Source organism: Auxenochlorella protothecoides (assembly GCF_000733215.1).
Source record: "Auxenochlorella protothecoides strain 0710 unplaced genomic scaffold scaffold36, whole genome shotgun sequence".
Classification (NCBI taxonomy): domain Eukaryota; kingdom Viridiplantae; phylum Chlorophyta; class Trebouxiophyceae; order Chlorellales; family Chlorellaceae; genus Auxenochlorella; species Auxenochlorella protothecoides.
This window is the reverse complement of record NW_011934143.1, coordinates 474,515-501,806: the sequence shown is the minus strand read 5'-3', so window position 1 is coordinate 501,806 and position 27,292 is coordinate 474,515. Positions and strand designations below refer to the sequence as shown.

The following is a 27,292-nucleotide window of genomic DNA, read 5'->3' as shown; positions in this document are numbered from 1 at the left end:
AACGCCCGCAACGCCCGCGAGCCGCACGGTGCGGATGCCCATGCACGCCAGGCCGCCTGGCGTCGTGCCCTCCCCGTCGCCCCGGCCGCCGCCCAGTCCTCCGCGCTGCGCGCGCTGACCGGCTCCCGCAGCTCCCCCCTGCTCAGCCTGGCCTGGGATGGGCGGCAGCAGCGCTGGATCCCCAGCGGGAAGCAGGCGGAGGAAGTGTATGCGCGGTCGCCCACCTGCTCCGACTCGTCCTCGGCGTCCCACGCCGCACGGGAGCAAGTGGCGCCCGGGCCCTCGCCCCTGGCGCCGGAGGCTCCCGGACTGCACGGCATGCTCCCTGCTGAAGCGCTGCAGCGGGTGCTGGGCCTGCTGGCCGCCAACGGCGGCAGCTCCGCCGGCTGGGAGGCAGCCGTGGCGCTGGCCCGGGCCTCGCAGTAGGGCAGAGTAGACCCTGCAGCCACAAAGGTGTGTGCGGCGATGATTTGATCCAGAGTCTCTGTGGCAGGCCTGTGGCCTGTGTGTGGCGCCTCAGTATGAGCGAGTGGCACACCCGCTGATGGGGCGATTGTGCGGCAAAGATGTCGGCCAGTTTCCATGGACCAAGGATGGCTCTCATACCGATGCACACCTCTTCTGCCCTCCACTCCCAGGTTGCGCACAAGTGCTAGCTTGGAACCCTGTACACTTTCCTTAGGTAATCCTCGTAACCCCCCCTGTTCCCCCTTCTCTGGCTTTTGCCTGAACACCGTCCGTGGGGCCTGGCTCGGCTGCTGTCGGCGCGCAACAACTGGCCACCTGCGCGGGCGAGTATCGTGTCGAGCCCGATCTACCCTGACGCGTGAGCCCGCTATCGGCCCAGCCCTCCTCCCTTTTCCCCATTTGAATGCTTATCCGCCCTGCCCACCCCTCCCTGGTTTTCGTGAGGCAGTGGAGGCAGCCCTGTCCCGGGGCTTGCTCTCGCAGAACAGATACTCGGCTGACAGCCCTTTGCGCTCGGCGCCCACTTTGTAGCAGGACCCCCCCTTCCTATGAACATATCCCTGTGCTTGAGGAGACAGTCGTGCTTCCCACCCCTTCTGCACCCGCCATCTGCCCTACTGGACTGGTGGGCTGCCCGTTGCAGGGATTCCCCCCATGACTTGCATGCAACCTGAACAGTGTCGTTGGAAATCCTTCTGTGCACCCCATGGTGCACTTGCCTGAACAGGACTGGTCTTGTAACTTATTAACAGTGCTCATGGTGGGGGTCGAGTCTGCAAGGCAAAAGGGGCTTACTATGCTGACGCTGTGCACTTGCTGTTATTACAAGCTCACAACAAGGCAGGACGCCTGAGCAATGTTCCACGACAGCATTGAGGGCCGGGGAAGTAGCCCAGCGATACGTCCTGCCCCTGCCTCTGTCTATGGCGACCCCTCAGAAGGAAAACGACAGCGCACCTATCCTGGGATCGTCCGAAAGGGTTCCGTATTCGAACTTTCTAGTGCTCTCTGAGACTGTCGCGGACCCTTACAAGTATGGGACTCGAGCCGGGCAGCGCCAGCACCGCAAGCGGAGACACCTCGGAGCACTAAAGACAACGCCAAGTATCCGAACCATAGTCCCTCAGGATGGGCTCAGGCCTCAACGCAGCTGCACCAGAGTTCCGACCTGCCTCGGCACCTGTCACCATTCCTGCCCTACCCGATGATCCCTTTGACCTCAACAACCCCTCTGAGGTGAGATGGCGCCATCGCCCGTCATCCCACAGCGGACCCTGTATGACAGTGCATGGGTTGAGGGGTAACTCGGAAGGTGACCGAAGAGGACCCTCCGGAACCCCGACCTCACCACGGACCCGTGTGCCGCGTTGTTTGAGACCCCAGCAGGATTCGATGGCGCTCATCACTCAGCTCCTGTGCTCTAGTATCCTCGCGAACGGCCATCTCTGTCCCACTGCTCACCTGGCTGTGCGATCCGAGGCGCTTCACAGTCAGCTTCTCTCCCGGTGCAGGTCGCTGTCTCGCCCGATGAATTGGAGGAACTGGAGTCGGTCGAGGCTTGGGTGAACATGATGGCGCAGATCGAGGAGCAGGTGGGTGGATGTGGGATTGGCTGGCATGAAGACCAAGGTGGAAAAGGGACGTGCGCTGGGTTTGTGGAGGGGGACACCAGCGGAGCAAGCCCAGATAGCAGCCACAGCCATTCCCCTGGGCTCATTCAAGCCACTGGCTTGCCCCTGTGCCCAGGAACACGAGCACCTGATCGCGCTTGGCCTGAGGTATGCTGACAAGCAGAAGCTGCACGATCTCACGACGCGTGTGGCGGCCCTCAAGTACGGCCGCTCCAAGACCAGCCCCGGGCAGCAGACCCAGGCGCGCTGGGGCAAGCAGCGGGGCTGACGGTGGCGCCTGCCCGCCACAGACCCCCTTGCTTGTGCAATCGTGACTGTACACATGTATAGGGGATGACCCTGCCTCATGTACCACACCTCTCTGCCGCATTGGATTCCTCCCTGCTATGCACGCACTGTAGCCTCCCGTGCATGGCAGGCCAGGGCGCTGGGCCTCCCCCTGGTCCCTCCTCATCATGCTATACCTGCATGCCTGCCTGTACAGCTCACCTGGTGTACATCCCTTTGGCACTGTATTGCCGACCCCTCTGTGCTGACATGTGCTCCACGGATTGATACAGTCGAGCGGAATGTATGTACATGTGTGGCAAGACACCGACGAGGTGTAGGGAGGATGTGGTGTCATGGAGTACGCACCCTGTGTGCTTGGCTGGGGGTATGCGAAGCAATGAACACTCGTCCCTCTCCAGAATGGGAATTGGACGGGGTCTGCGGAGCCAAGACCTGCATCTGGCGGGCAACAGATGCACAAGTGTCTGTGAGGAAAACCAGGGAGACTCCTGTAAGCACTGCAACCCCCCCGCACAAGGATCGCCAGGGTGCCGCGTGGTGGCCCCCCAACAGCTCCTCCTGCATGACCGGCAGCCCGCGCCGTCATTCATCCTCATCGGGCAGACGAGGCACAGGCTTCAGCTCATAGTGATCTATGTCCACGTTGGCCCTCAGCCGGTCCATCTCCTCATGGAGATCAAACTTCTTGGAGCGCTGCTTGGCTGCCGGTGCATGCAGGTTCAGCTCCTTGGTTTGAGCCTCCTACGGGTGCATCATTCACGGGGAGAGTTGCGGATAAGATGTGATCTTGTGGTATCATCACAAAACAAAGACCATCACTGTGATGATCCCTGGCATCATACACCCGCATCCTACCTGGGCATCAATTCGGCCTTGAATGGTCTTCGAGAGACCGACCCAGCCACCGACGGTCAGCACGATGAAGGGCAGACCGGCTTTGGCGAATGCAAACGACTTGTTCTTACTCATGAGCTCTCAAAGTCGCATCACCCTCCCGCGTGAGCATGAGGAAGGGGCAGTACAAACCTCGACCACCTCGCTAACGGGCTAAAATAGCATGCGTGGATGTCTGAGGCGCCCCGAGATTATTTCCATTGACTTTTAAAGCTCTCATTATTTCATGCACGCGTTCGATGGTCCTAATCAGAGTCCATCGAGGAGGATGCTCAGTTGCAGACCTTCAGCATGTGCTCCAGGCATGAGATGGAAAGGACGCCTGCTCGCCGCTGGCGAATGGAGAGCACTAGGCGACTGAGAAGCGCATTCCAGTGGCAAGCTGCCATCTCTCGTACCGAGTGAAGAGGGCACCCCATAACATTGTCCTGCGCAGAAGCTGGGGTAGCTCAGTATGTTGGACATCAACATCTTCAGGCCAGGTGCGCCAGCCGCAATGACCGGGCCCGCCGTACACGAGGCCGCTGTGTATGAATGCGAGTGATCGATCGGGCTACATCACACTCCCGCAGAGAAGGGGGGCGATCCCGAGGTCGTGCGGGAGTCCCAGCGTCGGCGGTACGCCGACGTGGCCTTGGTGGACCGCGTAGTGGAGCTGGACTCCGAGTGGAGGGATGGTGAGCAAGACCTTGCAGCAGAGAGCTCTGTGTAGCACCAGGGGCATGGTGTTCAGGCACCCGAGCGCAGAGCTGAAGGCGGGAGTTTCGGGCTCCCAACCTCCCAAGCCCCTGCTCCTTCGCAGTGCGCGGCCGCCTGGACGGCGCCAAGATGGAGTTCAACCGCCTGGTGAACGAGATCAAGGAGCTGCGCAAGGTGAACCGATCGGGATGGATGGCACCCGCGCTCACCCAGGGGGCCGTGTACTGCCTGGTGGGCTGCCCTTTGTTTCGTGCGTCCCTGCTGTCGCCCACCTAGCCTCCCTTTATTCCAACTCTGTAGGCCAAGCAGGACGCCACAGAGCTGCAGGAGGCCTCCAAGGCCATGAAGGGGGGCATCAAGGAGCTGGAGGACAGGGAGAAGGAGCTGGCGGAAGCCCGCGACAGCGCGCTGCTTCCCATCGGCAACCTGGTGCATGACACCGTGCCTGTGTCCGACAACGAGGTACTACTTCCGGGGGGGAGAGATGATACTGCCACAGGGCGCGGGGCTGGGGTTGGGAATTGTGGCGGCGGGGAGGGTCGGCGAAGGCGGCCGGTGGAGAGGATCCCTTGCCCCCCCTGCCGAATCAGCCAGATGATGAAATTCACATCACTCAAGGATCAACCATCGGACTGCGCAAGCACATGCCGACACACTCGAGTTCTGATGGCTGCCTGCTTGGCGTTCCTGCCGGGGATGACCGGCATCGTACTTTTCTGTGCGCGATCGCCCCCTCATGCCCTGAGAGTGGGACCCTGCTCCCGCATCGGCCGCACCCTCTTGACCTCGTCCCACTCATTCACACACCCCGCAGGACAACAATGTGGTGGTGAAGGAGGTGGGGACACCCGCCCCCGCGGAGGGCATGCTCAACCACGTCGACCTCGTACAGCGGCTGGGCATTGCCGAGCTGGACCAAGGCACCGTGGTGGCAGGTGGGCTTTCGGACTCACGGTGGACCAGCAAGGTGTATGGTGCCCAGCCCCAAGCCCGGGGAAGGAGTTGAACGCGTGCCCCCATCCTGCAGCCGTCGCAGCTCGGGCACACCCACGCGTCCATCATCGCAGGCAGCCGCGGGTTCTACCTGAAGAACGAGGGCGTGCTCCTGAACCAGGCGCTGATCAACTACGCGCTGCAGGTGCGTGGTCGTGTTTTGGCCTCGTTGGATTCAGTGCTGTTCAGGGGGGGGCGTCGAGCCGTGCCTCGGCTCATCGCCCCACCTGACCGAGCCTGGCCCCCCCGGCCCCATGCCCGGAGCTCACAACCTCGACCCCACCCCCTCACATCGCACCCCCCCCCTCGCGCAGTTTGCATACCGGCGCGGCTTCGTTCCCGTGCAGACGCCCTTCTTCATGCAGAAGGACATCATGGCGGAGTGCGCGCAGCTGAGCCAGTTTGACGAGGAGCTGTACCGCGTGAGTGGGGAGGGAGCGGACAAGTACCTGATCGCCACGGCGGAGCAGCCGCTGTGTGCCCTGCACCGCAAGGGCTGGTTCGAGCCAGGCGAGCTGCCCGTCAAGTACGTGGGCTACTCCACCTGCTTCCGGAAGGAGGCGGGCAGCCACGGGCGCGACACGCTGGGCATCTTCCGGGTGCACCAGTTCGAGAAGGTGGAGCAGTTCGTCATCACCTCCCCCGCCGAGGACGCCTCCTGGCGCGCCTTTGAGGAGATGATCACAAACTCGGAGGAGTTTTATGCCAGCCTGGACCTGCCATACAGGTGGGGGTGGTTTTGGTTGGAAGGGGGCGGGGTGGGCAGGTGGGAGGAGGAAGGAGGCGTGGGGCAGAGGGGGGCATTGCAAGACGCAGAGGAAGGCGAATCCTACAGCCGGGACCAACAGCAGCCTGGTTTGCTTTGTTCACTGCCCTTCATGTGCACCATGACTCACCCACTCGCTGTCATGGCATGACCTGCCTGTTCACTTGCGACCCCCGACCCCCTGTGAACAGGGTGGTCAACATCGTGTCTGGGGAGCTGAACAACGCCGCCGCGAAGAAGTACGACTTGGAAGCGTGGTTCCCGGCCTCCCAGACCTACAGGGAGCTGGTCTCCTGCAGCAACTGCCTCGACTACCAGGTATGGAGACTGCTGTGGGCAGGGGATGTGTGAGTGAGTGGGGCAGATAAAGGCAAGGAACCCTGGATAGTTTTGGAGGGACATCCCAAGGCAGTTGCTCTGTTACCAAGACTCGAAGGGAGGTGCTCATGGGGACCTTTCCCCTGCATAGGCGGTGTTACTGGTGTCCTCACACTGAGGTGATGCACCTGGTGGCGAGCAGCCAGCCCGTCTTATAAACCCCCCACCACAAGTCATGCAGTCGCGGCGCCTAGACATCCGCATGCGCACCCCCAAGGGCCCCGCCGGTGAGACCAAAAAGGAGTACGTGCACCTGCTCAACTCCACCCTGACAGCAACGGAGCGGACGCTGTGCTGCATCCTGGAGAACCACCAGACGCCAGAGGGCATCAGGTGCGGCGTCAGATTTGCTGTACCTGGGGCGAAGGTTTTGTGCATGCCAGCCTGAGGGCGCAATTACACTCCGCCGCAGCAGCCCACCCATTATATTTCACAACCGCAATACCTGCAGGGTGCCCAAGGTTCTGCAGCCCTTCATGCCCGACATCGACTTTGTCAAGTTCAGGGCGCCCCTGGACACCAAGCGCAAGTGAGGGATCGGTGGGGGCTCCGGCTGGTACCCAAATCCCGCTCCCCCAAATCTCTTGTGACCTTGTGCAGCCCGGCTGCGACCCCACCTCTGCCGCCAACGATTCTCCAGCTTGCACAACACAACTCCCTGTATTACAACTCTCGGTACAGTACCAATTTGTCCTATGTAAATGGAAACACTGCCAGCAAGGGGTGGGTGATGGGTGGTCAAAACTTGGGTTGAGAAGTGGGAGGGGCAGCAGCAGAGTAGCAAGGGTGGGCCATCTCAAGAAATGACGCGAGATGACGCTCTCCGATGGGAAGACACCGTGGCTGGCCCCAGCGCATATCCGCAGGTTCTACCAGAAGCTATGGCTTCTGTGGTTTGATGTGAGATGAGGGGAGGGGGGGATTTGAGACACACACAAACAACCAAACAGGATTGTTTCCAACAGCGCAGTGCAGTAAAACCTGCGTAACCCCTCCCCACAAATCCCCAGCTACAGCCCACACCTGCCGCCTCACCTGCAGGCGCGCCGCCTCCTCGGCCAGCTTGTCACCAGTGAATTTGTTCTCTGAGAACAGGGAGACTGTGGCCCACAGGCGGGCCTTCAGGTGTGGGTCGTTGCTGGCCCCTGCGACCTCGTCCACCCTGGAAGAAGGGGAGAAATCCATGTGAGGGACATCAGCAGCTGCCACATGGTTTGGCAGGGCGCAGGCTGATCAATACGTGCTGCTCTCACGGCAACAATATGTTGTGTCATGGGTCCCAGATGGGGAGAAACACCAAAATGTAACAACCCTTCCCTCCTGCCTCAGATAAGCAAAAGGTTACCAAGGCACAAGAGCCTCACACCTTCGGCCCACATCGCCCAAATATTTTTTTGTCTTCATCGCCACGAGGCTGGCGGCCATTTCGGCGCCCTTGCGCTCCAAGGTCCGTAGCTTTCGCACCAGCGTCATGGTCTCCCCGCCCAGCAAGGTCTCGGCCTGCTCCAGGGTTAGGGGCGACGGGCCCCCGGCGCCCTTCTTTCCTGCAGGGTGTGCGCTGCCGGGGGCGCGCTTGGGCGCCGGCGATGCGGACCCCGGCCGCCGTGCCGGCGCAGCCTTGACAGGCCGCCGGTGCATCTTCTCCAGCTGGCGCAGTAGTGCATGCACTCTCGTCTCCAGGAAAGATGCTGCATGGGATGATGACACGATGGGCAAAGGTGGGTCCGCAGGCCGTGGCTTGGCCAAGAGACAATAGCGCACACCGATGTCAGCAACATCAACACCCTGGCAAAGCGCCGCCGAGCACCTTTGGGCATGGCTGCGCCGGCCTCCCTCCCCTCCGCGCTGGGCGGCCCCACGGCGTTCACCAGCCATGGCTCCAGACCCAGCTCCGGGTCCTCAATCAGCCTGGGGGTATAAAGAGTGTGGGTTGTGAGTGGCAAATGGCAGGAACCTATGCCTGCTGCCTGAGAGGGAAAGGTGCATCCATACAGTCATATACAAGAGCTGCCTGGCGCATTCTCACTCGCCAGGCGTCCTACCACACGTCGTTTGCCACGCCAGCCCTCCACTCTCCATGCTCACACACCTGTCCCAGTGCCCGATGCCATGTCGGTGGACGCCCACCAGCAGGCATGCATCCTGGGCTGCGCCCCAGCCGCACGCCTTCATCCACTGCGTCTGCGGCGCGGTCTCCCCCGGCTCCAGCCGGAAGCCGCCGGGCTGGCCACGCCCCTGTAATTTGCAGGTGTGAGGCGGGTTGGTAAAGCAGGGTGACAGCCAGACTGGCCAGTCACCCAGGTGGACCCCCCACACACACATCTGAGCGTCGCCTCCCGCCCTTGCGCCGATTGGTCAAGTGAACCAGCGCAAGAGTCCAAAGCATCTTGCCTGAGTGATGAGCTCAGACTGCCCAGCATGAAGCCCTCCCTCCCCCCGTCCTATAAAACCACTATCAAAGGAACTCACCCCCGCCCCAGCCAGCTTGCTATTCAGCAGGAACATGCCGACGGCCATGTGCTCAAACTCGGCGGCCTTGACATCTACCCCGAAAAAGTCCAGGTGGGCCTCCGGCGCCCGCTCGCTGCCAGACGGCGACGGCCCCGCCTGCGCGGCGGCTGCCTCGATTGCGTCGCGACAGCCCTTACGCAGCCCAAACCAGAGCGCCCGCACCGCATCCTGAGGGGCAGCAGCCAGCAGGCCCCCCGTGTCAGCTGCGTGGAGTGAGGGTAAGGGGTGTGAGACTGGGACCACGATGAGCCAGCAGCTCACACATCAGTCCCTCCATGTCCCAAAAGCACATGACAGGGAGCATCAAGACACAAACAAGAAACCCGGTTTCACATCCCAACCAAACCAAATCATCCCCCCCCCTCCCCACCTGCCATCTCGGCCAGCCTGCCGGGGTGCAGGTAGCGGCGTGCGGCACGGAGGAAGGCCGTGGCGTCTTTCTTAGAAAGCGCGGAGGGCCAGCCGGAGGGCGGGGGCCCCACCGCCGCTTGGTCTGGCGCAAACCCCGCGGCGTCCACCGGCGGCGGCCAGCGTGAGATCCGGGCATGCGCTCCCTCCACGCTGGCGGCGGCCTTGGCGGCCTTGCCCTTCTTTCTCGGACCCGGATTCCAGGCCGGGGCTTCACCCTCCTCCCCGTCCTCATTGTCATCCTCCTCGGCGAGCGACTTGCCGCCTGGTTCCAGCAACCGCAGCCGCGCTGTTCGGATGCCCGGCTCCTCCTCACCCTGCGTGCGGCAGCAATTGATTGTCGGACCCGGGGGCAGGTCAGGGTGTAGGGGCTTCTGGCCTGGAGGAAGTTTTAGTCTTCTCCCGGACGCTACTCTGGGGTTATTCTCACGTGCTCGTCGGTGCCTCGTAAGCTACAATATTCCCCGCAGAACCTCCTCCCACCGCTGCCCCATGCCCCATTCACCCTGCACCACCGGGCAAACAGGATCAACACCATCACCCCAATGAACCCCGCGCCCACCTGCGCCGCCTGGCTGGCCTCGGCGGCCTCCGACTCCGGTATGAGCCGCTTCCAGAACTCCGCGTCGCTCTCCGAGGTCTGGAAGGTGGCGACGTTGAAGGCGCCCAGCAGCTCCGCCCCGGGCCCGCCCTCGGCCCCCTTGGCGCTGGCCACCACCTCAGACCGGGCCAGGATGGCGTCGATATCCTCTTCATACAGCGCCTGGCCCTGGGAGGCTGTGGCCGCCTCGTCCTCCTTGAACAGGTCCTCCGCCCCGAAGCGCAGGATGGCGGCCATTTCGTCCTTTCCAAACAGCTTGGTGCCCGACTGCCCGCCCTGGGGTCCGCCCAGGACCGTGCGGCCGGAGGTGTCCATGCGCTGAATGACCAGGTGGTCCAGCACCATCTTGGCTTTCGCCCTCTCCAGGATGTCCTCCTCCACCGACCCGGAGGTCACGAAGCGGTAGATGTTCACCGTGTCCTTCTGGCCGATGCGGTGGGCCCGGCTCATGGCTTGCAGGTCGTTCTGGGGATTCCAGTCTGAGTCGAAGATGATGACGGTGTCGGCCGTGGCCAGATTGATGCCCAGGCCCCCTGCACGGGTGGACAGCAGGAACGCAAAGTCCTTCGAGCCTGCGCGGTGGTATGGAGGCGGGGTCGAGTCCTTTGTGACTGCAGTGGGTCCATGCGCCCTAGAAGTCCTCGTTCCTCCACAGGTGCTCGGCATTTCAGCCCCCCCATAGAATTCTACTTCAGAACCCCCCCGCGCCCTCAACTACACACTGCCACCCACCCCGGCACCCACCCGGGGCGTTGAAGGCCTCCATGGCGGCATGCCGGGCCTGGGCTGGGGTTGACCCATCCAAGCGCTGCGTGCTGTAGCCGCGCAGGCGGCAGTAGTCGGCCAGGATGTCCAGCACCCTCACCATCTGGCTGAAGACCAGCACCCGGTGCCCTGACTCATACAGTCGCTTCAGCAACTTGTCCAGCAGCACCATCTTGCCGGAGGTCAGCACCAGGCGCGAGGCCTCGTCCATGTCGGACTGGGCCTTGCGACGGTATATCTCCTGTGGTAAAGAGGGGTGGGGTAGAGACTGGGGGTAGTGCGCGGGGGGGGGGCCTCAGGAAAAGAGGAAGTTGGGATGAGCCATCACGATGCAGGTGTGCAGAGCGGCACCCACCCTTTTCCAAAGACACCGTGTGAGTCAGGCCCATGTAGACCCTCTTCACCCCGCCGCACACAACACACACCTCGGCCGAGTCAAAGAGGAAGGGGTGGTTGCAGCACTTTTTCAGGTCCATGATGATGTTCAGCAGCGTCAGCTGAGCCTTGGAGCCCTGTGATTTGGCGAGGGGAGTGGAGGGGGCCGTTTTGGACTCAGCATACACAAAAGATGCCAGAGTTTTTAGGCACGGCACAACAATCCCTGTGCCGACCGCACACTTCACTCGCCTTGTTCAGCTCCTGGTAGTTCCTGGACAGGATCCACTTGTAGTACTGCTTCTGCAGCGGCGTCATGCCGACGCGCAGGATGCGCTCCGTCTTGGGTGGCAGCGACCTCTCCACGTCCTTGATCACCCGGCGCAGCAGGTGCGGGCGCAGGATGGCGTGCAGCTTCCCCACCTGCAAAGGCAGAGAGATTGGGTGGAAATGGAGGGTGACAGCTGGTGTCGTCATGCCAGGACAGTCTGCAATGCATGCCACGTTGCTGATGCTGTACCTCTGAAGTGACAGATGAGGCCCACCGCCAATGACCCCGCCAAGAATCCCAGTAACCCACCTGCTCGGAGTCGGTGGTGTCGTACTTGGCGATAAACTCCTCCGCGCTGGGGAACTTGGCCGGCTCCAGGAAAGAGAGCAGGGCCCAGAGCTCACGGATGTTGTTCTGCAGTTGGGTTTGCAAGGGTGGGCAGCTCGAGCCAGTCATCGGGAGGGGTACGGCTAGGGGTGGGCGAAACACACAATGTGGTGGGCTGTGTACGCAAACTCACCCCCCCCCATGCAGCCACATGTGCAGGCCTTTGGGACCATCACCCCTTGCCTGCTCCCCTTTGACGGCAAAGCCTGTTACTGCCTCATCCTTCTTCAATCCCAACGACATTTCCATGCACCCTAGGACGTGCGTACACCTCCTCAGTCTCCCCCCTCTTGGTACCACAGGCACATCGCACCCCCACCCTACCCAGCATCACCCCCCTTCCCCCTTGAGGGGCTTGCCTGGAGGGGTGTTCCCGTGACCAGGAGCTTGGACTTGAAGCTCCAGGCGGCCAGCTCACGGTACAGCGCCGAGTCCTCATTCTTCAGGCGATGCGCCTCGTCCACCACCAGGTAGTTCCAGCGGATGGGGCGCAGGATGGCGGCGTCCTTGATCACCATCTCGTAGGTGGTGACCAGCACGTCAAAGGCGGGCACGGCGGCGGCGGCGCCGCGCGCCGCGCCGCCGCCGCCGCCAAACTCGAACTCGCGGATGACCTGGCGCGAGGCGGCGTCACCGACGTAGACCACGGTGTCCAGCTGCGGCACCCACTTGTCGAACTCCCGGACCCAGTTGGGGACCACAGAGAGGGGGACGACCACCAGGAAGGGCCCGGAGACACGCTGGGCAAGGGCCAGCCAGCCCATCAGCGCGGCGCACTGCACCGTCTTGCCCAGCCCCATCTCGTCGGCCAGAATGCAGTTGACGCCGCGCGCCCAGGAGTAGGACAGCCAGTTGAGGGAGTCCAGCTGGTAGTCGCGCAGGCGGCCGCCGCGCAGGAAGGCCGGCTGCTCGGCCAGGGCCTTGGTGCCTGCGGCGGCGAACTCGCGCCGCGCGGCGGCCACGCCGACGCGCGGCTGGGCGCGCGCCGCCTCCCGCGCCTGCCACGCCGCGATGGCGTCGCCGCCGCCGACGCGCAGCACGTCGCGCGCGGCCTCGAAGGTGCACTCGCCGTACGGCAGGCCCCGCCACTTCACCAGGTAGTGCGGGCCGGCGGCGGGGCCGCTGCTGCTGCCGTAGCCATGGTCCTCGCCACCCCCCACCCCGCCGCCGCCGCGCTCCGCCACCACCCTCTCCACGCGCGAGTGCTCCTCCTCCAGCTGCTCCTGCAGCGCGGCCTGCAGGTCTGAAAGCTCGCGCTCCTCGGCGGAGAGCGCGGCGCGACGCGCGCGCGCCTCGTCCACGCGCCGGCAGTAGTTGAGCACGCGCTTGAAGCCGGCCAGCTGGCTCAGCGTGCCCAGTGTGTCCCAGGAGCAGTGCAGGTACGAGTTCCGGGCCCACTTGACGTAGAACTCGCGCGAGTCCCAGGGCCGGGTGGGGTTGGTGGGGACGCCCTCCATGTCCCTAGGGTTGGTGGGGGGGGGGGGTTTGGGGGGTGTTCAGAACAGGGAGGAGAGGAGGTGGTGTCAAGGGGGGCAGGAGGAAAGACATATGAGTCTTGCTGGACAGGGAGACAATGCGAGCAGAGGATAGGAGAGAAGAGCAGGTTTCACTTCCGGCATTGCTGGCAGCAGGTGGCCCCTCAGATGCCCTCTGACCTCCCCTGCAGGGGCCTCTTTGCAAGGGCGCGCAGAACCCTCCCCCCCTCACACCTGTGCTTGATCACCCGCTCCACCTCATCCCCCATCTCGGCCAGCTCCTGAGGGCTGAGCAGGACAGGGGCGACGCGGCGCCGGCGCGCCGCCGCGCGCTGCTCGGCCTCCGCCGAGTCATCAGATGAGTCGTCGCCGGAGGAGGCCGCGCCGCTGCTCCCGCGCAGACTGTCGGCGCTGGGGGGGCGCGACACGATGCGCAGCTTGACCCTGGGGAGGGGCGCAGGCGGGGGCGCCCGGCGCGCCGGCGGGGGCCTGCGCTCGTCGTCCTCTGTCGACAGTGGTGTGGGTGGGTGTATCGGGGGTGCGTGCGGGAGCGGGGCGCCACGCAAGCGGCCAGGGGGAGGGGCCAGTTGCGCCAGCCTACCAGCTGGCACAGGACGCACATGGGAGAGCATACATTGCAAGCTCCCGCCCCTCCCTCGTGGCCCCAAAAGGCTGCCTGCGACCCGTCAATCTCGAATCACCTTGGAGCATGCCGTCGTCCCACTCCTCCTCCTCCTCCTCCTCCTGATCGGCAGCATCATCGGACGATGAGTCATCGGCGACAAAGGACGTGCGGGCGCGCTGCGCTGCGCCGCGCTGTGCCCGCCGGGCGGGGGCGGGGGCGGCGCGCTTTCTCTGCGCCGGCGGCGCCGTGGGGAGGCGGGCCGAGATGGCCGCCTCAAAGTCCTCGTCGTCGTCGATGGGCGAAGCAGAGGCCTCTGCGGATGTGGATGAGGGGGCTATTTGAGGCAGTCTAATGTAACACGCAGCAGGAAGGTTGGAGACACTAGCTCGATCATAGCGCAGAGGCAAACAGGGCTTCACCGACTTGCACTGGGTGCTTCCCATGGCAACGACCACCCACCAAACTCGTCGTCCTCCTCGTCCACTTCTTCGTCCTCTTCTTCCTCCTCCTCTTCCTCCTCTGCATGGAAGTCAGCATCCCTGGCCCTGCACACAATAGCAAAGAAGTCGGAGCTGCCTTCCTAGTGAGCAGCGCATGAGCTCTCGCAGACGCTCCGCTTTCGGCCGCCAGCCCCACGCCCTGTTGTACCTGGCCACCTCGCTCTCCTCCTCCTCCTCCTCTTCCTCATCGTCATCCTCATTGAGGTCTGGATCCTCCCAGTCGTGGGGGTCGGGTGGGCCGCCAGCCGGCTTGCTGGACCAGTCACCCCCCACCATGGGGGCAGGGAAGAGGGGTCACCACGTCCGCCTTGGCCTCCCTTGCGGCGGTCTCGGCGTCCACGAGGTTAATGGGGTGGGCAATCTACAACCTCACCTCCACTTTACCCATGCCTTGAGCGCCTGGCGATCGTATGGGTGCTGCACCGTCTCGGTGTTTTGTCAGAGGGCTCGCTCGCCTCGGCCTGTGCGGCTGGCTCACAACGAGCCCACTTCCACGTATTGTGTTTCAAGTGTGAGGCCTGGATTGCGATTTACCCGTGCGGCCGCTGGTAGCCCCTCGCGTGCGTCAGGGGGCACCCCGCAGCAGGGCTGGGCTCCACGCCCGTGGTTTTCCGGCACCGGCTCCCTCCCGTCAGGGTGCGTGCTTGCCAGCACCTTTCAATGGGGCAGAAACGTCTTCCTGTACGCCCTTCATTCCCGGGCCACCCACCCTCCCGGCTGGTCTCCCGACAGGGTATCGAGGCGTTCATCGCGCGCTGTCCTTGCACAGAGAGAGGGGAGTGGGGATGAGGGAAGGAGACAGGCTCCCTGCCTGGCACACCCTTCCTTTTATACCCAGGTTCCCCCCCAACCCTTCCCTGCCTCACGGCAATTTGTCTGCGGACTGTTTGACAGAAACAACCCCTTCCGAGGGAGGGGTGGGCAGGGCAGGCAGTGCAGTCTGTGCGATGGGTGCTCCCCGGTTGGTCCCGGCACGTGACGGCCGGAGAGGGAAACTCTACGACCGCTCCAGCGCCCGCCATGCTCAGTACTTGACGTCGAAGCCGACGCCGAACTTGGGGGGGGCATTCAGGTCCAGGGCGTTGAGCTGGGTGCTGAGCGCGACCTTGGTCTTGGGCTGCAGCTCCTGCTCGTAGAGCAGGGACAGGATGCCGCTGTTCTCCAGCTTGGCCTTAGTCAGCGCACCGCCGGCCAGGCGCCGCGAGGAGCCGATGGCGAAGCTGGTGGCGGAGGAGCCCAGGTCGCGGCTCACCTCCGCGCCAATGGTGGTGTCGGCGGCCACGCGGTGGGCCAGCAGCACGCTCAGCGCGTTGGTGTCGGTCAGCAGCGCGGTCAGCTGGTAGTCGGGCGCGGTGTAGCCGACGCCGGCGGTCCAGCGTGTGAGCGCGGACTTGGAGGCGTCAAAAGTCCCAGACGCGCCCAGGGTCACGCCTTCGTACCCCGTGGTGGCCGCCAGGTCGACCTTGGGGGAGGAGGCCAGGGACACCACCGACTTGAGGGTCAGGTGGGGGAGCGAGTAGTCCACCGCCACCTTGGCCGTCTCCAGCTCGGGCACGGTGCCAGACAGGCCCAGGGTCAGGCCGGGGGCCAGGTCCTTGTAGGTCACTGCCGCTGCCAGCTTGCCGTCGCGGGTGATGGAGGACACCAGGGTATAGCGGGGCGCCACGTACACACTCTTCAGGTCAATGTCCAGGCGGTCGCCCTTGCTCAGGGCCTTCAGCCCAAAGTCCTGGGGGGAGATTGGAAGGAGGGGGGGGGGGTGGTTCGTCGACAGGCTGCGCCGGGGGCCTGCGGCGTCAGGTCCATGGACCACTTGCTTGCCCACTGGCCAGGTCCAAACCCTGGGTATGGTGCACAGATGCAGGGGTGCAACACCCAGCACCCCGGTGGTGCACAGCCGGGGACACAACCCAGGGGCAGGAGGCGAGGAGGAGAATCAACGGCTGCCCGACCCGGGTGCAGCGGGCTGTCCCGGCAAAATACCCACTCATTCCCTGCCCCCGAAACCGCGACGGAAACGCACCACGCCATCAGAGGTGGTGCTGGAGATGCTGACCACACGGTCGAACTGGAAGACGCCGTCGCGGCTCCCGTACAGGAGGTCTGCACGGGGGGCCGGGGATCAGGGGCGGGGTTGGGAAGGCGGAGGGGCCTGCAGGCTCGATCCCTGCCCTCATGCGATGCTTCGGGATACATGCAGCGTGTGCGAAGAGCATCCAGCCTCACGGACTAAGGTTTTGTCAACCCCCCGCCCCCTGCCACTCACCCTTGGCGGTGCGCCCGAGCTCGCCAAAAGCGGGAATCTTCGCCATGGTAATGTTGTTGGGGACCTGAAAAACAAGACTTCAGGATCTGGGCGGAATAAGAATGGTTTGAGGCGTCGCGGGGTGGTGGCCAGGCTTAGAAGGAGCCTGGAAGGTGCGCCGGGACACGCTGCTGCTGCTGACAGCGAGCATTCCCATTTTACGTAATCTCGTCATAGTGATTCGGTTCATGCTGACAATGACTTGAATAAACGTACAGAACACCCTGGTGGCTCTCATTCGAGTGCCATACAGCGTTCCATTTACATGCAAAAGCTTTGCCGGACACGCAAATCCTCTGCACCCCCTGGCCTATCGTTGTGAGGGGGAAGGCTGGGCAAGCACCACTGCTTGCTGCGGTGTCCCAGACGTGGCGTCGGCATTTATGCTGCGCCCTGTTGATCCAGCCACCCAGAACGCCATCTTAAATACTCCATACACTCCGACTCCTGCTACAAACACGGCGCCCAGGGCTGCGCAGTATGTTGATGGATAAAAAGGGGTGGGTGGGTGATTATGGAAATCATTGCCTTCCCATGTGTCTGGCTCTGGAATGATCAAATGCTTCTAGGGATGCACTGTGCGGTATTCATGTGGCATTTTCCCGAATTGCAAAGCAATTCCTCCCTCGCCAGGCTACCAGCTCACCTCCTGCGCCCATGGCGCCCATGGTGGCAAACATGCCTGGAGGATCCGGCAGAGGCTCCTCGGCCCCTGGCACGGGGCCTGCTTAGGGTTCGGAAGGGAGGAGGGACGCTGAGGCGCATGTGATATATGACGAAGCGCCAAAAGCTCTGCGCAACCGTCCCATGGTACCTGGTTTTGGAGCACCTCCCGCCTCCGAGCTGAAGCGATGCCTTGGTCCGGGTCGCGATGCCAGCCGTGCATCCCTCACGCTTCTACACAAACCTGTGAGTCGACTCATCAGGGCTGTGCGCGTGTCAGAATACGCTCGAGGAGCACCACGACGACACCCTGGCAACACCGGTCTACAGAATGCGGCAGCAATTGACGTTACAGATGAGCTGAGAGTACTTGAGGCATCGTCATGTCAAGGAAGCAAGGAGTTAGGCTGTCGAGGTCTTTTTGATTGGGGACGCAGATCTCCGGGTATGCATGCAGCCCGGGAACTCCCTAGCAAGAAAGTCCATCAGATCCCAAGTGAGCTTTGCCACCTCCACACTGGGTCCGAACCCACTATGGCTTTTTGTCAGAACACATCTCAATCAGCTCATCGCATGCTACAAAGAGATCGGCGCGGAAGATGGGAGGCGCTGTTCCCATCGTCTGTCAGGCTGGAACGACCTGCCTGTTGACTTTGTTCCAAGGCGATCCCCGGGTGCACAAATCCACCAGCTGAGAAGAACCCATTTCGTAACTTGGTACCTTGATAGGCTTCAGGTGATTGAGGGTGGTGCTCAGCGTCTGCCGCACCGCGAGCCGGCCGTCGCGACGTCACGGCGAGGGGGGACTGACAGCTGCGCGTCGCAATGCCACGACTCCCGGACCCATGCAGATGGACCGATCCAGGGGCAGGCCTTCACCGAGTCGCCTGGTGCGATCCAGTGTGGCACCTGGAAAGAAGCCGGGGACAGGCGTGAAGGCCTCCATCCATGTCTCCACCGGAGCTCTGGCCCCAGGCCCTGCCGATGACGCTCTGGTGGGTTGGGCCAGGGCGTGACCTGTGAAGACCTTCCCGAATGGCAAGCATGGCAGTTTACTCACTCCTATCAGAACATCTGCAATGCCCTGTGAGATAGGCTGCCTGCAGGCTGTTCCGGGCGGCCACCCAGTCTGGTGGAGCTTCAGGCACCCGCTCGTGACTCGCAAGGACTCCCTTCCCTCCCACAGGACACGGTCCTGGTGCTCCCCCCGCCCGGCCAGCTCAGCCTCGCCCCTGCCGCGCTGGAGGAGGAAGTGGGCCGGCAGCTGCAGTGCCTGCTGCCCGGCAGCGACGTCCCTGCGATCGCGTGGGCGCCGTTGCATGCGGCGTTCGTGGCGGACCAGGCACGCACCGCTGCGGCCACGGTGTGCCACCTGGCACTCGCCCCCGGGCTGTGCTGCGCGAGCACCGCGCCCTGCATGCCGGGCATGGACCCCGAGCCGCCGGAGCCCGCGCCCTTACCGGGCCCCCGCACCGACCGTGGGACGCAGACCCCCCGCCACCTGCCACGCAGCCGCCAGGTGCAGACGCAGAGCGCGCCCCGTGCCACAGCCTGCGGCCAGTGCGACGCCGTGCACTCCGCCGCCCTGGTGGGAGCAGGGCCCGGCGCCCCGGTGCCCGGCCGACGCGCCCCTGGCGCCGGTGTCGGCGAAAAGCGCCGCGAGGACGCCGGGGCAACCCCACCTACTGGTCGTGGCCCCAAACCCCCGGGCGTTCTCGGCGGCCTCCCATGCGGCGGCCCCGGCCCCCTGGCCACCCTCCTCGCCTCAGCCCCACCCCCGCCGCAGCGCGGCCGGGGCGGCGACGTTCGCGACCCCGGCGCGGGCAGCGCCACGCAGGAATTGCTGGAGCCGGCCCGCTGCGTCCTGGAGCGCATGCTGATGCAGAACGCGCTGCGTGGGGCGCTGCTGGACTGCCGGTACTGGGACGACCCGGCGGACGAGGTGCGGGCGCGGGAGGGCACGCTGCTGCCCCTCTGGCTCTTCCCCGCGCCGGGGAATGCGCGGCACGCTGTCACCGCGCTGGCCTGGTGCCCCGGGCACCCCGACCTCTTTGCCGTGGGGCACGGGGGATTTGACCCCGCGAAGCCCCTGCGAGGGGCCGTCGCCGTGCACTCCCTCAAGGCCCCCTCCCGTCCCGAGCTCACGCTGCGGCTGCCGACGGGTGCGGGACGGCTGGGGTGGAGGGAGGGAGGATGTTCCAGGCTGGGCGTGGGAGCCTGCGAGGCATGAAGAGCATCATGCCCGCTGCACACCTCAGTTGAAGGGGGCACCAGCTGGTGTCTCCAATCTTGCGAGCCCCTCTTCCCACCCCTCTTGCAGGGGTGATGTGCCTCGCTTTCCACCCCGTGCATGCCGACGTGCTGGCCGTCGGCTGCCACGACGGCTCCCTGCACATCTACAGCCTCATGGGCAGGCTGGGCCAGGCCGAGGACGCCCCCGCCCCTGCGCCCCTGTACGCCTCCCGGCTGGGGGAGGGGGGCCGCTGGGAACCCATGTGGCAGGTGACTGGGGACAAGGGCTTAGGGGGCCGGATGTAGAGGTGCGTCTGCACTCCCCTTTTCTTTGACCATGTCAGCGGCGCAGAAACCGCGGAAGCTGCGTGGAGCTGGGCTCCTTCTATCCCACAATAGGCTCCCGTAGGGGGGCAGGGACCAACTCAAAGTGTGCAGCTCCTCGCTCAGATTACATGGTTATATCCCTACGTCGATCTTCCCTTCCCTCTCAAAGGTGGTTTGGCGTCCCTGTGAGGGCAATGAGCTGCGGCTGGTGACGACGTACAGCGACGGTCACGTGGTGGAGTGGCATGCAGCCCGCGGCCGACTGACTTGCCAGGTGGCAGATGGGGTGACTGACAGGGGCTGGGGGCTGGGTTCGGTCTACCTGCATGAAACCTTTGCCTCACCCCAAAGATCTCTTAGCAAGTGGTTGCCACAATTCCCCGTCTCTTCCGCTCACCATCTGCATGGCATTCGTGTTTCTCTGGCAAGTGCTGCTGCCTGGGGGAGCATGTGCAGGCATCAGCCAGGAGAAGTCCTTGCTGGATCATCCAGCACTTCCCACTCGCACGCAGGACCTCCTCTCCATCCATGCTCCTCCCATTGAGGGTGGCTCGGAGACCGAGGACGAGGAGGCGCTCGACCTTGCAGGTGAGATCAGATCCATGGGCACAGGGGAGAGTGCGGCGGAGTCTCATCCTCTCACGGTGTCAGCCCTACCTGCGATCCAGGGAGCTTTATATTGATCAACTCTGTGTCCTGCAACCCCGCAGGCTGCTTGTGCCTGGACTTCCATGGCAGCCAGGCAGACGTCTTCCTCGTGGGGACCCACGAGGGCACGATCTGCAAGTGCTCGACGGCACACACCACTTCACCCCTCCAGGTGCAGTCCCCGCCATGGTTGGAGAGTGGCTGGCATCGACGCCACCCAAACCTCAAAGGCTTGTTACCGTGCGCATCAGCAACTCAACTCCCCAGATCATGCGCGCCTATGTCCCGTAGCATGCAGCTTGTTGCAGGGCCTTGCCATCAGGGGAGCCGGGGCTGCGGTCATTGCAGGGGCGCCCTGGCAGGGTCATCAGTGACCCATGATCTTCCGGCCACACCCCGACGCCCAAGATGCCCCCTCCTTTGATGCCCCCGCAGACATTCCGGGCACACTCCATGCCAGTGTATGCGGTGCGGTGGAGCGACTTCCATCCACGCGTGTTTCTTTCGGCTGGTGCTGACTGGGCCGTCAGGCTGTGGGATGTGAATGACCCAAAGGCAAGCCCGGAAAGTGGGTTGCCTTGGTGCAAGGACATGACCGCGGGTGGATGCGATGGGCCAGCATGCCTGGCAGCTCGTGCTTTGGAGTGCTATTGTGCTCCGCAACTCTCTCTGCTTGCCTGCTGCTTCGCAGTGTCCCCCTGAATAGCAAATTGAACCCACTGATCCACCCCCCCTCCATGCTCGTCCGTTGAAAAAAAGGCATTGGCGAGCTTTGACCTACAGGCCCCCGCAGCAGACGTAGCATGGCTTCCCGGGGCGTCTGTGGTGTTTGCCGCCGCCACCGAGAACGGGCGGGTCCATGTCTTCGACCTTTCCAAGGACAGACGCCACGCGCTTTGCGTACAAAAGGTGTGAAGACTGGGCAGGGTACGTGCTTTGAGTGTATCTATTGAGTCTCAGTCATTCTGTGATTGGGAAACGGAAGTTGGACACGGAATGCATTGGATGACAGGAGCAGATTGCTGGATAGTCTTGACGATGTACACAATATTGAAACATCGGTCATCCAGAGATCTCACCTCATGCATGATGCTCGCAGCTTGCTAACAAGACAAAACTCACAAAGCTGGCCTTCAACCCCAAGGAGCCCCTGCTTCTTGTGGGAGACGACAGGTGGGGCGTTTGGGTTAGGGTTGATGGATGGAAAGGATGCATTGGTACGCGTGAGTCTGACCCCTTTGCGAGTCGTGAAGGTACATGAAAGCTGTTCAAGTCTTGCCCAAGCATGGTTGAGCCCCGTCACCTACCCCTTCATGGGACCTAGGGGACCTGAACTTTGAGCCCTCCTCACTCCTTGGCATGTGCAGAGGAGCGGTGACCTGCCTCAAGCTGTCGCCAAACCTGCGACACATCAGCAAGGCAGTGACGGCTGGCGGGCCGACCCCGCTGGGAAGCCCCAACCCATCCCACACAGTGCCGCGGCCGATGGCAAGGCTAGGTTCTCCCTTGGATTCTGGCCCTGTGGCCAAGGAAGACCATGCTGCCACCGCAAGGGACAGGGCGTTGGGGGAGCTGGACGCTGCGATGGCAGCCCTCAAGAAGATTCGTGACAGCACAGGATCACACTGTCTCTGAACACCCGTTGTCAAGGGCGGACCAAAGCACTTCTGTCGTTATCGATTCTCCCATCTCGCCCATTGTGCCTGGGACGGCAGTGGCAGACACCACCCCCTTTAGGAATGATGAGTAATTTCCGTAGAAGACGTGAGGAAGGTAATAGGAACCGCGCGCGCCCCCGGAGACTCCTCAGCCACCCCAACCCAAAACACCATGAGTCATACATGAAATCCCTTCTTGTGTATCTATAACCAAGCCCCGCTGCACCTACCAGGAGCGCCAAGTATATCCCCTTCGGCAAAGTCCTCGCAAACACCATGGTTGGCGGAGTGCACCCTATTCCCGGCAATGGGCACGTCCCAGCCGGTAAGATCATCGGCCCCGTGCTCGGCCTCTTCACCGCAGTGGCGGCAGTGTTCTATGCCCGGCACACGTCCGCGACGGTGCCCAACACCATTTCTCGGGTACGGTGTGGATCCAGGGTTTGGCTTACCCGGACACATGCACTGTCTCGGCCCACGGCGCTGATGGGTTCGACTCCAATCTTCCACCCGCCCATGTATGTTTGCGCAGGATTGGGAGGACGCGTCTGTGGCCTACGCCGCTGCCGCTCCCTTCGAGGGCGCCCCCGACAAGGTCGCCTTCCTGAACCCCTTCTTCAACAGCATCCCCCCCGCCAAGGCCGTCCGACCTGCCGAGTGATACCGTTGCCATCATGCCCACTGTGCCTTGCTTGGAGGGGATGTGTACAGAACGAACCCCTCACTGTGGGCGAGACGGGTCAGACAGCGGTCGGGATCATTAGGCCGCCTCGCCGCAGACCCTGCGCTCAGGGGCGGTGCAGCTCAGCCAGTCTGTGAGCGAGGCGGCGGCCTTGGGTCCCACCTTGGTGGGCCGGCTCGTCCCCGTGCGCATCATGCGCTCGATGCCTGACCGGAAGGCGGGCAGCGTCGCGCTGTCGGGGTGCATGGTGGGAAGTGGGTGTCTGTGTTTGGGTGTGGAGCGGGCGAGTGGTTGGGCGGCGGTGCGCCCTGCGTCGAGCCCTTGCTACCAGACTTGTATCAGTGATGAGAGGGGGGGAGTGGGCCTCCCGGCTGCCCCCATCCAAGCCCCCCCCTCGCCACCCACGCACACACAGACCAGCACCCACACCTGCCACGTGCCCGGGCCAGCTCATCCATGAGCCTGCCCAGGTTGCCAAAGCGGCCAACTACTGCGTGCGCAATGCTGGGCAGCACGGACGGCAGCTTGCACAACGCCTCAATGTTCTGCTGCTCAGCGCCGGTCACCGGGTGCTGGGCCAGCAGGGCCTCCATGGCGGTCCCGCACCGCTTGCTGTGTGCCTGGAACCACTGCACCGACTCCTGCTCCAGGGTGTGGTATGGTGTGTGTTGGGGGAGGGGGGTTTCGAGGTGCCCAGGTCGGGAGAAGGGTTGTTTGGGGGTGCCAGGCCCAGGAGGGAGGGGGTTGGGGCCTCAGGACAGCGGGGGTGACTTGGGAAGCCTGCACAGGGTAGAGCCGGTAGCGTCCCTCGGGAACCCCAGCGCCACCCAAGAATTGCAGGATGCTACACGGCGGTCGCCCCCCCCGAGTCCCAGCCCCCCCCTGCTCACGCTCTTGGCAAAGGCGGTGCGTGCAATGGCGGTGGTGAGCAGCAGCACGTGCTCGGCCGCAGCGTGCCCGTCGACGGCCTCCCTGAAGCCCAAGCCTGGGTAGCTGACGGCCAGGCCGGTGACGAGGTCCTCCACGGCCACGCGGGAGACCGCACTGGGCGCCGCGCCGCCCGTGCCCATGTGCTGTGCATGCTGAGCCCGCTCAAGGCGGGCGAGGTGTGCGGCCAGGCCACAGACGAGGAGGTGGGGCCGGGCGGCAGGGCAGTGCGTGGTCAGCGTGCACAGCAGGCCGGCCAGGCCGTCTGCCTGGACCGCCTCCACGAACTCGGCGGCCTGCATGGCGGTGGGGAGATGGCTGCCTGTTCGGGGCTGCAGAGGCGTCTTGGATGTGTAAAGGGTCCAGCAGGCCCTGCGGCGGTCTTCCCACCAACCAGGCACGGCGAGGCTAGGGAGTAAGCTTATCGGCGCGCAGACGCATCGGCCAGGATCCCCCGTACTGAGCTACGGATTCCGCACCTTGAAGCAGATGAGGACGTGGGGCACCTCGACCTCCCTCACCCTGGCTTGAGCACCCTGTGCAAAGCAGAGTGCAGAATTGCTGAGCGTGTGCCAAGCTGACGAGGTTCATGCTGCACGACACCTCAGGCGCCCAGCTGTACTTGGCAAACTCCATGACAATGGTCCTGCATGGGTGCAATGGCAGCACCGATACCCCCCACCTCAAGCTCACTTCTTGTCCGGGGTCTTCCAGCATCCGCCTGGTCCAGCGCACCGCCCTGTACTGCGCCAGCCCCACGTCCCGAACCACAAAAGCCACCGCCTTGTCCGGGGGACCTGTCTGCGTTTCCTGGAGCTTGGCTGGGGTCCAGGGGGAGGGTTGAACTCATAAAGTGGCCGATGTTCAGGGTACGACGAGAACTGGGATGCCAGGCTGGGCTGGTTTTGGGATATGGATTGAGAAATGTACAGTGGCTTCTGAACCCTGGAGTTCCTGCCTCAGTTGGATGCATGCATCCTCCCCTACACGTGACCCGCTCACCGCCGATGGCGAGCCCCAGGTCGGTCTCCATGAGTCGGGGGTCCACCAGCACCGTCATGTGCTGAAGCATCTGGCGCTGCGATGAGAACGAAGCCGCCAGCTTCTTCTGGTCCCGGAGCGCTCGCTTCAGGGCCTCGTCCCGCGCTTTCTCCTCGGCCGTCCGCCGCTTCTTCCTTGCACGCGGCGGTGCGGGCTCCCCTGCCACTGGCAGGTGCATGGTGACCTGGGAGTCTGGCTCGCTGGCATTGCAGGCTGATGCAGGGAGCTGCTCTTGCGTCTCGTGATCCACGCACCCTCGTGAGTCCTGTGTGATGTGCAGGGTTAGCATGGTGAGGCGTCTGGCTGGGGGTTCATGTGCAACTCATAGGCGTCGCCTCATGCCTCTGCTTCTATCACACCTGCGAATGCGCCACATCATCCTTTGGAGAGCTGCTCTCCTGATTACGGCGCAGGTCTGGAGACGATGCCAGGGGTGGGGAGGTCCCCTCCCCTGGGCGGTCCCTCCTGGTGGGCACCTGGTAGGATCAGAGGTGGGCACTCACAGCAGTCCCAACTGTATGATCACACACCCTGCCCCGTGCAATGACCACCATTCTATGTTGCAAGATGATAAACCTGAGGGGTGCAGGCTTCTGTGTCACTCAGCGTTAGATCCACGACCGTCATGCCCCCTGCAGATGGTCAGTGCGGATGGTCGTGCGCGGATGATGCAGCGAGCTGTACCTCTGCTGGCACGCATGATAGGCTTGCATACCGCATGTTTGTATTATCGAGTCTCTCCTCGCGCCTTGAGCTTGCTCGTTCGCAGTGCTCATCAGGGACCCATCTTGGCTGTCGAGGGGCACATGATTGGCGCTCGATTCCCTGCCTTGGCCGGATGTTAGCTAATGGGTACTCACAAAAGACTCCGATGCAAGTACTAAATTTTCAGAATCAGTGGGTTTTCAACTACCTACTATTGCCGTATGTTTGCCAATCACGCTTCACTCCAATTCGAGGCTGCCCACAAGCTGTCAGTGCCTCTCCCCTCGTCCTCATCCTGTATTTTGTCAGTGTGCGCTCACAACTGCACATGGGCACGTGGCAGAACTCCCGAGATGACGGCAGTAAGTTGGTGGGCTGCTGCAGCCCGACAGTCAGATGACATACGCAGGGTGCCTCTTCTACACAGATTGTTCAGCAGGCCCATGGGCACTAGATTCTTCTACAGGGCTGTCGGTTGCGATTGCACGAAGCCCAGATCAGGCCGTGGCATCCTTCAGGTACGCTGTGGGAAAGAGGGGCAAAGGGAATGGTTTGAGTCACGTCAACAGATCGGCTGCCATGCACGAATCTCCCCATGTAAGATCCTCCAGAGTGGGCACTCATGCTCACCAATGAGGTCAGCACGGTCCTCTGGCTTCTTCAGACCGGCGAACACCATCTTGGTGCCTGCAGCAATTTTATGGTAGGGCAATCGTTTGAGGTGAGAAAGCCACACTCATAGTTCCCAATCAATAGAGCTGCTCAATGTCTGGTCTGTAGGCACCACGCGACCCCTCTCCCCCTCCACCCCCTCCCGATCCAACCCTGCAGCAAGGACACACCTGGGATGTACTTCTTGGGGTTGAGCAGGTAGTCGTAGAGGGTGCTCTCGCTCCACTCCACCGCCTTCTCCTTGTTGGCCTTGCTATAGCTGAACCCCTCCGCGTTACCGGACACGCGCCCGAAAAGGCCGCCGAGGTTGGGACCCTGCACGCATCCAGCGACATTTCCTTGAGTACATGTTTCTGAGCACAGTGCACCGCGCAAGCAGCGCGCTTGCAATGTCTTGCATACCTTCGGGGCAGAGTCTGAGGGCACACGCATTCCGAGTCTATCCCAGCCCTACCCTCGTCCGACTCCCCGCGAATCTTCACCTGCTTGTGGCCGCCACCCTTCTCTGCAACGTGGCACTGAGCACACTTCAGCTTGAAGATCTTGGCTCCCTTGGCCGCATCCCCAGCGGGAGCGTCGGCGAACGAAGCCATTGGCCAGGAAGCTACTTGCAGGGTTCAGAGAGAAAACAACGCTTTCGATTGTGTACTACTAATCAGCCATCTCAAGTGCTGTTTAGGGTCCAGTGGGAGATTACCGCAGCAGTTCGGCCCTGGGTCGCGTGTCTTAGTCGATGAGTCACGGGTTCCCGCCAAGTCCCCCAGTTCTGCCAAGATCGGTCTATGCACACTCCCCAGCACCAAAACAAGAACGAAATGACCCTAAAATCACGCTTCAAAACTTATGCAATGTTAAAGATATGCACATGATTCAAATCATGTGTTGGCTGTGTACTTGTGATTGAAGGGCCCTGACAGGTTCTTAACTGAACCTGTCAAAGAGGCTTATCAAGCTCGAATATCTTCTGTACATCGTAAACATGAGAATAATCTCCTCACTGGTCCTTGGGGTCTGGCACATACCCTGCTGCTCCAAAGCCCAATGTTCAGGATTATTTTCCAGTTTACAGAGCCTGGGGGGCACATTCACAGTTTTCACAAGAGTTGCTCGGCCTGAAAGATACCCAGGATTGTTTATTGATGATCACCAAGCAATAGGCGACTCCCCTGTGCGTTGTGGCTTGACCGGGCCCAGGTCGCCGCAGACGCAGCAGGGCAGGCCTCCCCCCCCGGGGAGGCCGTAGGGTTCGACCCCCTCGACCCAAACCCATAGTGCGACCACATTGTCGGGGACCCGTCCTTTCGACTTCGAATTACCATAATACCACCAGTGACCTCCCGCATCTCTTGCTCGTCGTTGCCTCAGTTTGTCTCTCTGACGTGAGCCGGCCCTGC

At 62.9% G+C, this 27,292-nt stretch overlaps 11 protein-coding genes across 11 annotated transcripts in view; 5 read left to right on the top strand and 6 right to left on the bottom strand.

Annotated features, from left to right (window-relative positions):
* Positions 1–426, top strand: part of F751_3448 (AP2-like ethylene-responsive transcription factor AIL5) — a gene marked incomplete at both ends in the record, with an annotated part of 2,890 nt that extends 2,464 nt beyond the window's left edge. Inside the window, one exon of the mRNA XM_011397825.1 lies at positions 132–426. Coding sequence (XP_011396127.1) covers positions 132–426 — 295 coding nt within the window. The remainder of the gene's footprint in view (positions 1–131) is intronic.
* A 156-nt stretch (positions 427–582) lies between these two features.
* Positions 583–999, top strand: F751_3447 (hypothetical protein; the record flags this gene model as incomplete). The annotated part of the gene is made up of 1 exon (XM_011397824.1): positions 583–999. One exon carries the CDS (start codon positions 583–585, stop codon positions 997–999), a length of 417 nt encoding a protein of 138 aa, XP_011396126.1.
* Positions 1,000–1,596: 597 nt separating this feature from the next.
* Positions 1,597–2,367, top strand: F751_3446 (hypothetical protein; the record flags this gene model as incomplete). Its single annotated transcript, XM_011397823.1, has 3 exons — positions 1,597–1,704; positions 1,980–2,060; positions 2,215–2,367. The coding sequence occupies 3 exons, from the start codon at positions 1,597–1,599 to the stop codon at positions 2,365–2,367; spliced, it is 342 nt and encodes a 113-aa protein (XP_011396125.1).
* Positions 2,368–2,972: 605 nt separating this feature from the next.
* Positions 2,973–3,359, bottom strand: F751_3445 (hypothetical protein; the record flags this gene model as incomplete). Its single annotated transcript, XM_011397822.1, has 2 exons — positions 2,973–3,131; positions 3,246–3,359. The coding sequence occupies 2 exons, from the start codon at positions 3,357–3,359 to the stop codon at positions 2,973–2,975; spliced, it is 273 nt and encodes a 90-aa protein (XP_011396124.1).
* A 379-nt stretch (positions 3,360–3,738) lies between these two features.
* F751_3443 (Serine-tRNA ligase) lies at positions 3,739–6,653 on the top strand (the record flags this gene model as incomplete). The annotated part of the gene is made up of 10 exons (XM_011397820.1): positions 3,739–3,766; positions 3,857–3,961; positions 4,087–4,157; positions 4,284–4,445; positions 4,798–4,918; positions 5,051–5,121; positions 5,291–5,703; positions 5,934–6,060; positions 6,302–6,453; positions 6,572–6,653. The coding sequence occupies 10 exons, from the start codon at positions 3,739–3,741 to the stop codon at positions 6,651–6,653; spliced, it is 1,332 nt and encodes a 443-aa protein (XP_011396122.1).
* F751_3444 (hypothetical protein) lies at positions 6,187–6,498 on the bottom strand (the record flags this gene model as incomplete). Its single annotated transcript, XM_011397821.1, has 1 exon — positions 6,187–6,498. One exon carries the CDS (start codon positions 6,496–6,498, stop codon positions 6,187–6,189), a length of 312 nt encoding a protein of 103 aa, XP_011396123.1.
* Positions 6,654–6,999: 346 nt separating the features above from the next.
* Positions 7,000–13,182, bottom strand: F751_3442 (Chromodomain-helicase-DNA-binding protein 2; the record flags this gene model as incomplete). Its single annotated transcript, XM_011397819.1, has 16 exons — positions 7,000–7,008; positions 7,156–7,282; positions 7,487–7,808; positions 7,928–8,028; positions 8,210–8,355; positions 8,590–8,834; positions 9,002–9,356; positions 9,602–10,212; positions 10,385–10,646; positions 10,831–10,917; positions 11,024–11,203; positions 11,361–11,465; positions 11,819–11,956; positions 12,083–12,358; positions 12,635–12,899; positions 13,148–13,182. The coding sequence occupies 16 exons, from the start codon at positions 13,180–13,182 to the stop codon at positions 7,000–7,002; spliced, it is 3,264 nt and encodes a 1,087-aa protein (XP_011396121.1).
* Positions 13,183–15,062: 1,880 nt separating this feature from the next.
* F751_3441 (Mitochondrial outer membrane protein porin 1) lies at positions 15,063–16,350 on the bottom strand (the record flags this gene model as incomplete). Its single annotated transcript, XM_011397818.1, has 3 exons — positions 15,063–15,767; positions 16,062–16,141; positions 16,305–16,350. The coding sequence occupies 3 exons, from the start codon at positions 16,348–16,350 to the stop codon at positions 15,063–15,065; spliced, it is 831 nt and encodes a 276-aa protein (XP_011396120.1).
* Positions 16,351–18,050: 1,700 nt separating this feature from the next.
* Positions 18,051–22,532, top strand: F751_3440 (Dynein, 78 kDa intermediate chain, flagellar outer arm; the record flags this gene model as incomplete). The annotated part of the gene is made up of 9 exons (XM_011397817.1): positions 18,051–18,092; positions 18,193–18,594; positions 18,844–19,168; positions 19,327–19,508; positions 20,078–20,153; positions 21,010–21,122; positions 21,313–21,386; positions 22,105–22,294; positions 22,404–22,532. The coding sequence occupies 9 exons, from the start codon at positions 18,051–18,053 to the stop codon at positions 22,530–22,532; spliced, it is 1,533 nt and encodes a 510-aa protein (XP_011396119.1).
* Positions 22,533–22,631: 99 nt separating this feature from the next.
* Positions 22,632–24,699, bottom strand: F751_3439 (hypothetical protein; the record flags this gene model as incomplete). Its single annotated transcript, XM_011397816.1, has 5 exons — positions 22,632–22,785; positions 22,983–23,194; positions 23,444–23,776; positions 24,174–24,301; positions 24,483–24,699. 5 exons carry the CDS (start codon positions 24,697–24,699, stop codon positions 22,632–22,634), a joined length of 1,044 nt encoding a protein of 347 aa, XP_011396118.1.
* A 1,024-nt stretch (positions 24,700–25,723) lies between these two features.
* Positions 25,724–26,491, bottom strand: F751_3438 (Cytochrome c; the record flags this gene model as incomplete). The annotated part of the gene is made up of 4 exons (XM_011397815.1): positions 25,724–25,749; positions 25,857–25,913; positions 26,069–26,213; positions 26,381–26,491. The coding sequence occupies 4 exons, from the start codon at positions 26,489–26,491 to the stop codon at positions 25,724–25,726; spliced, it is 339 nt and encodes a 112-aa protein (XP_011396117.1).
* Positions 26,492–27,292: the final 801 nt, after the last annotated feature.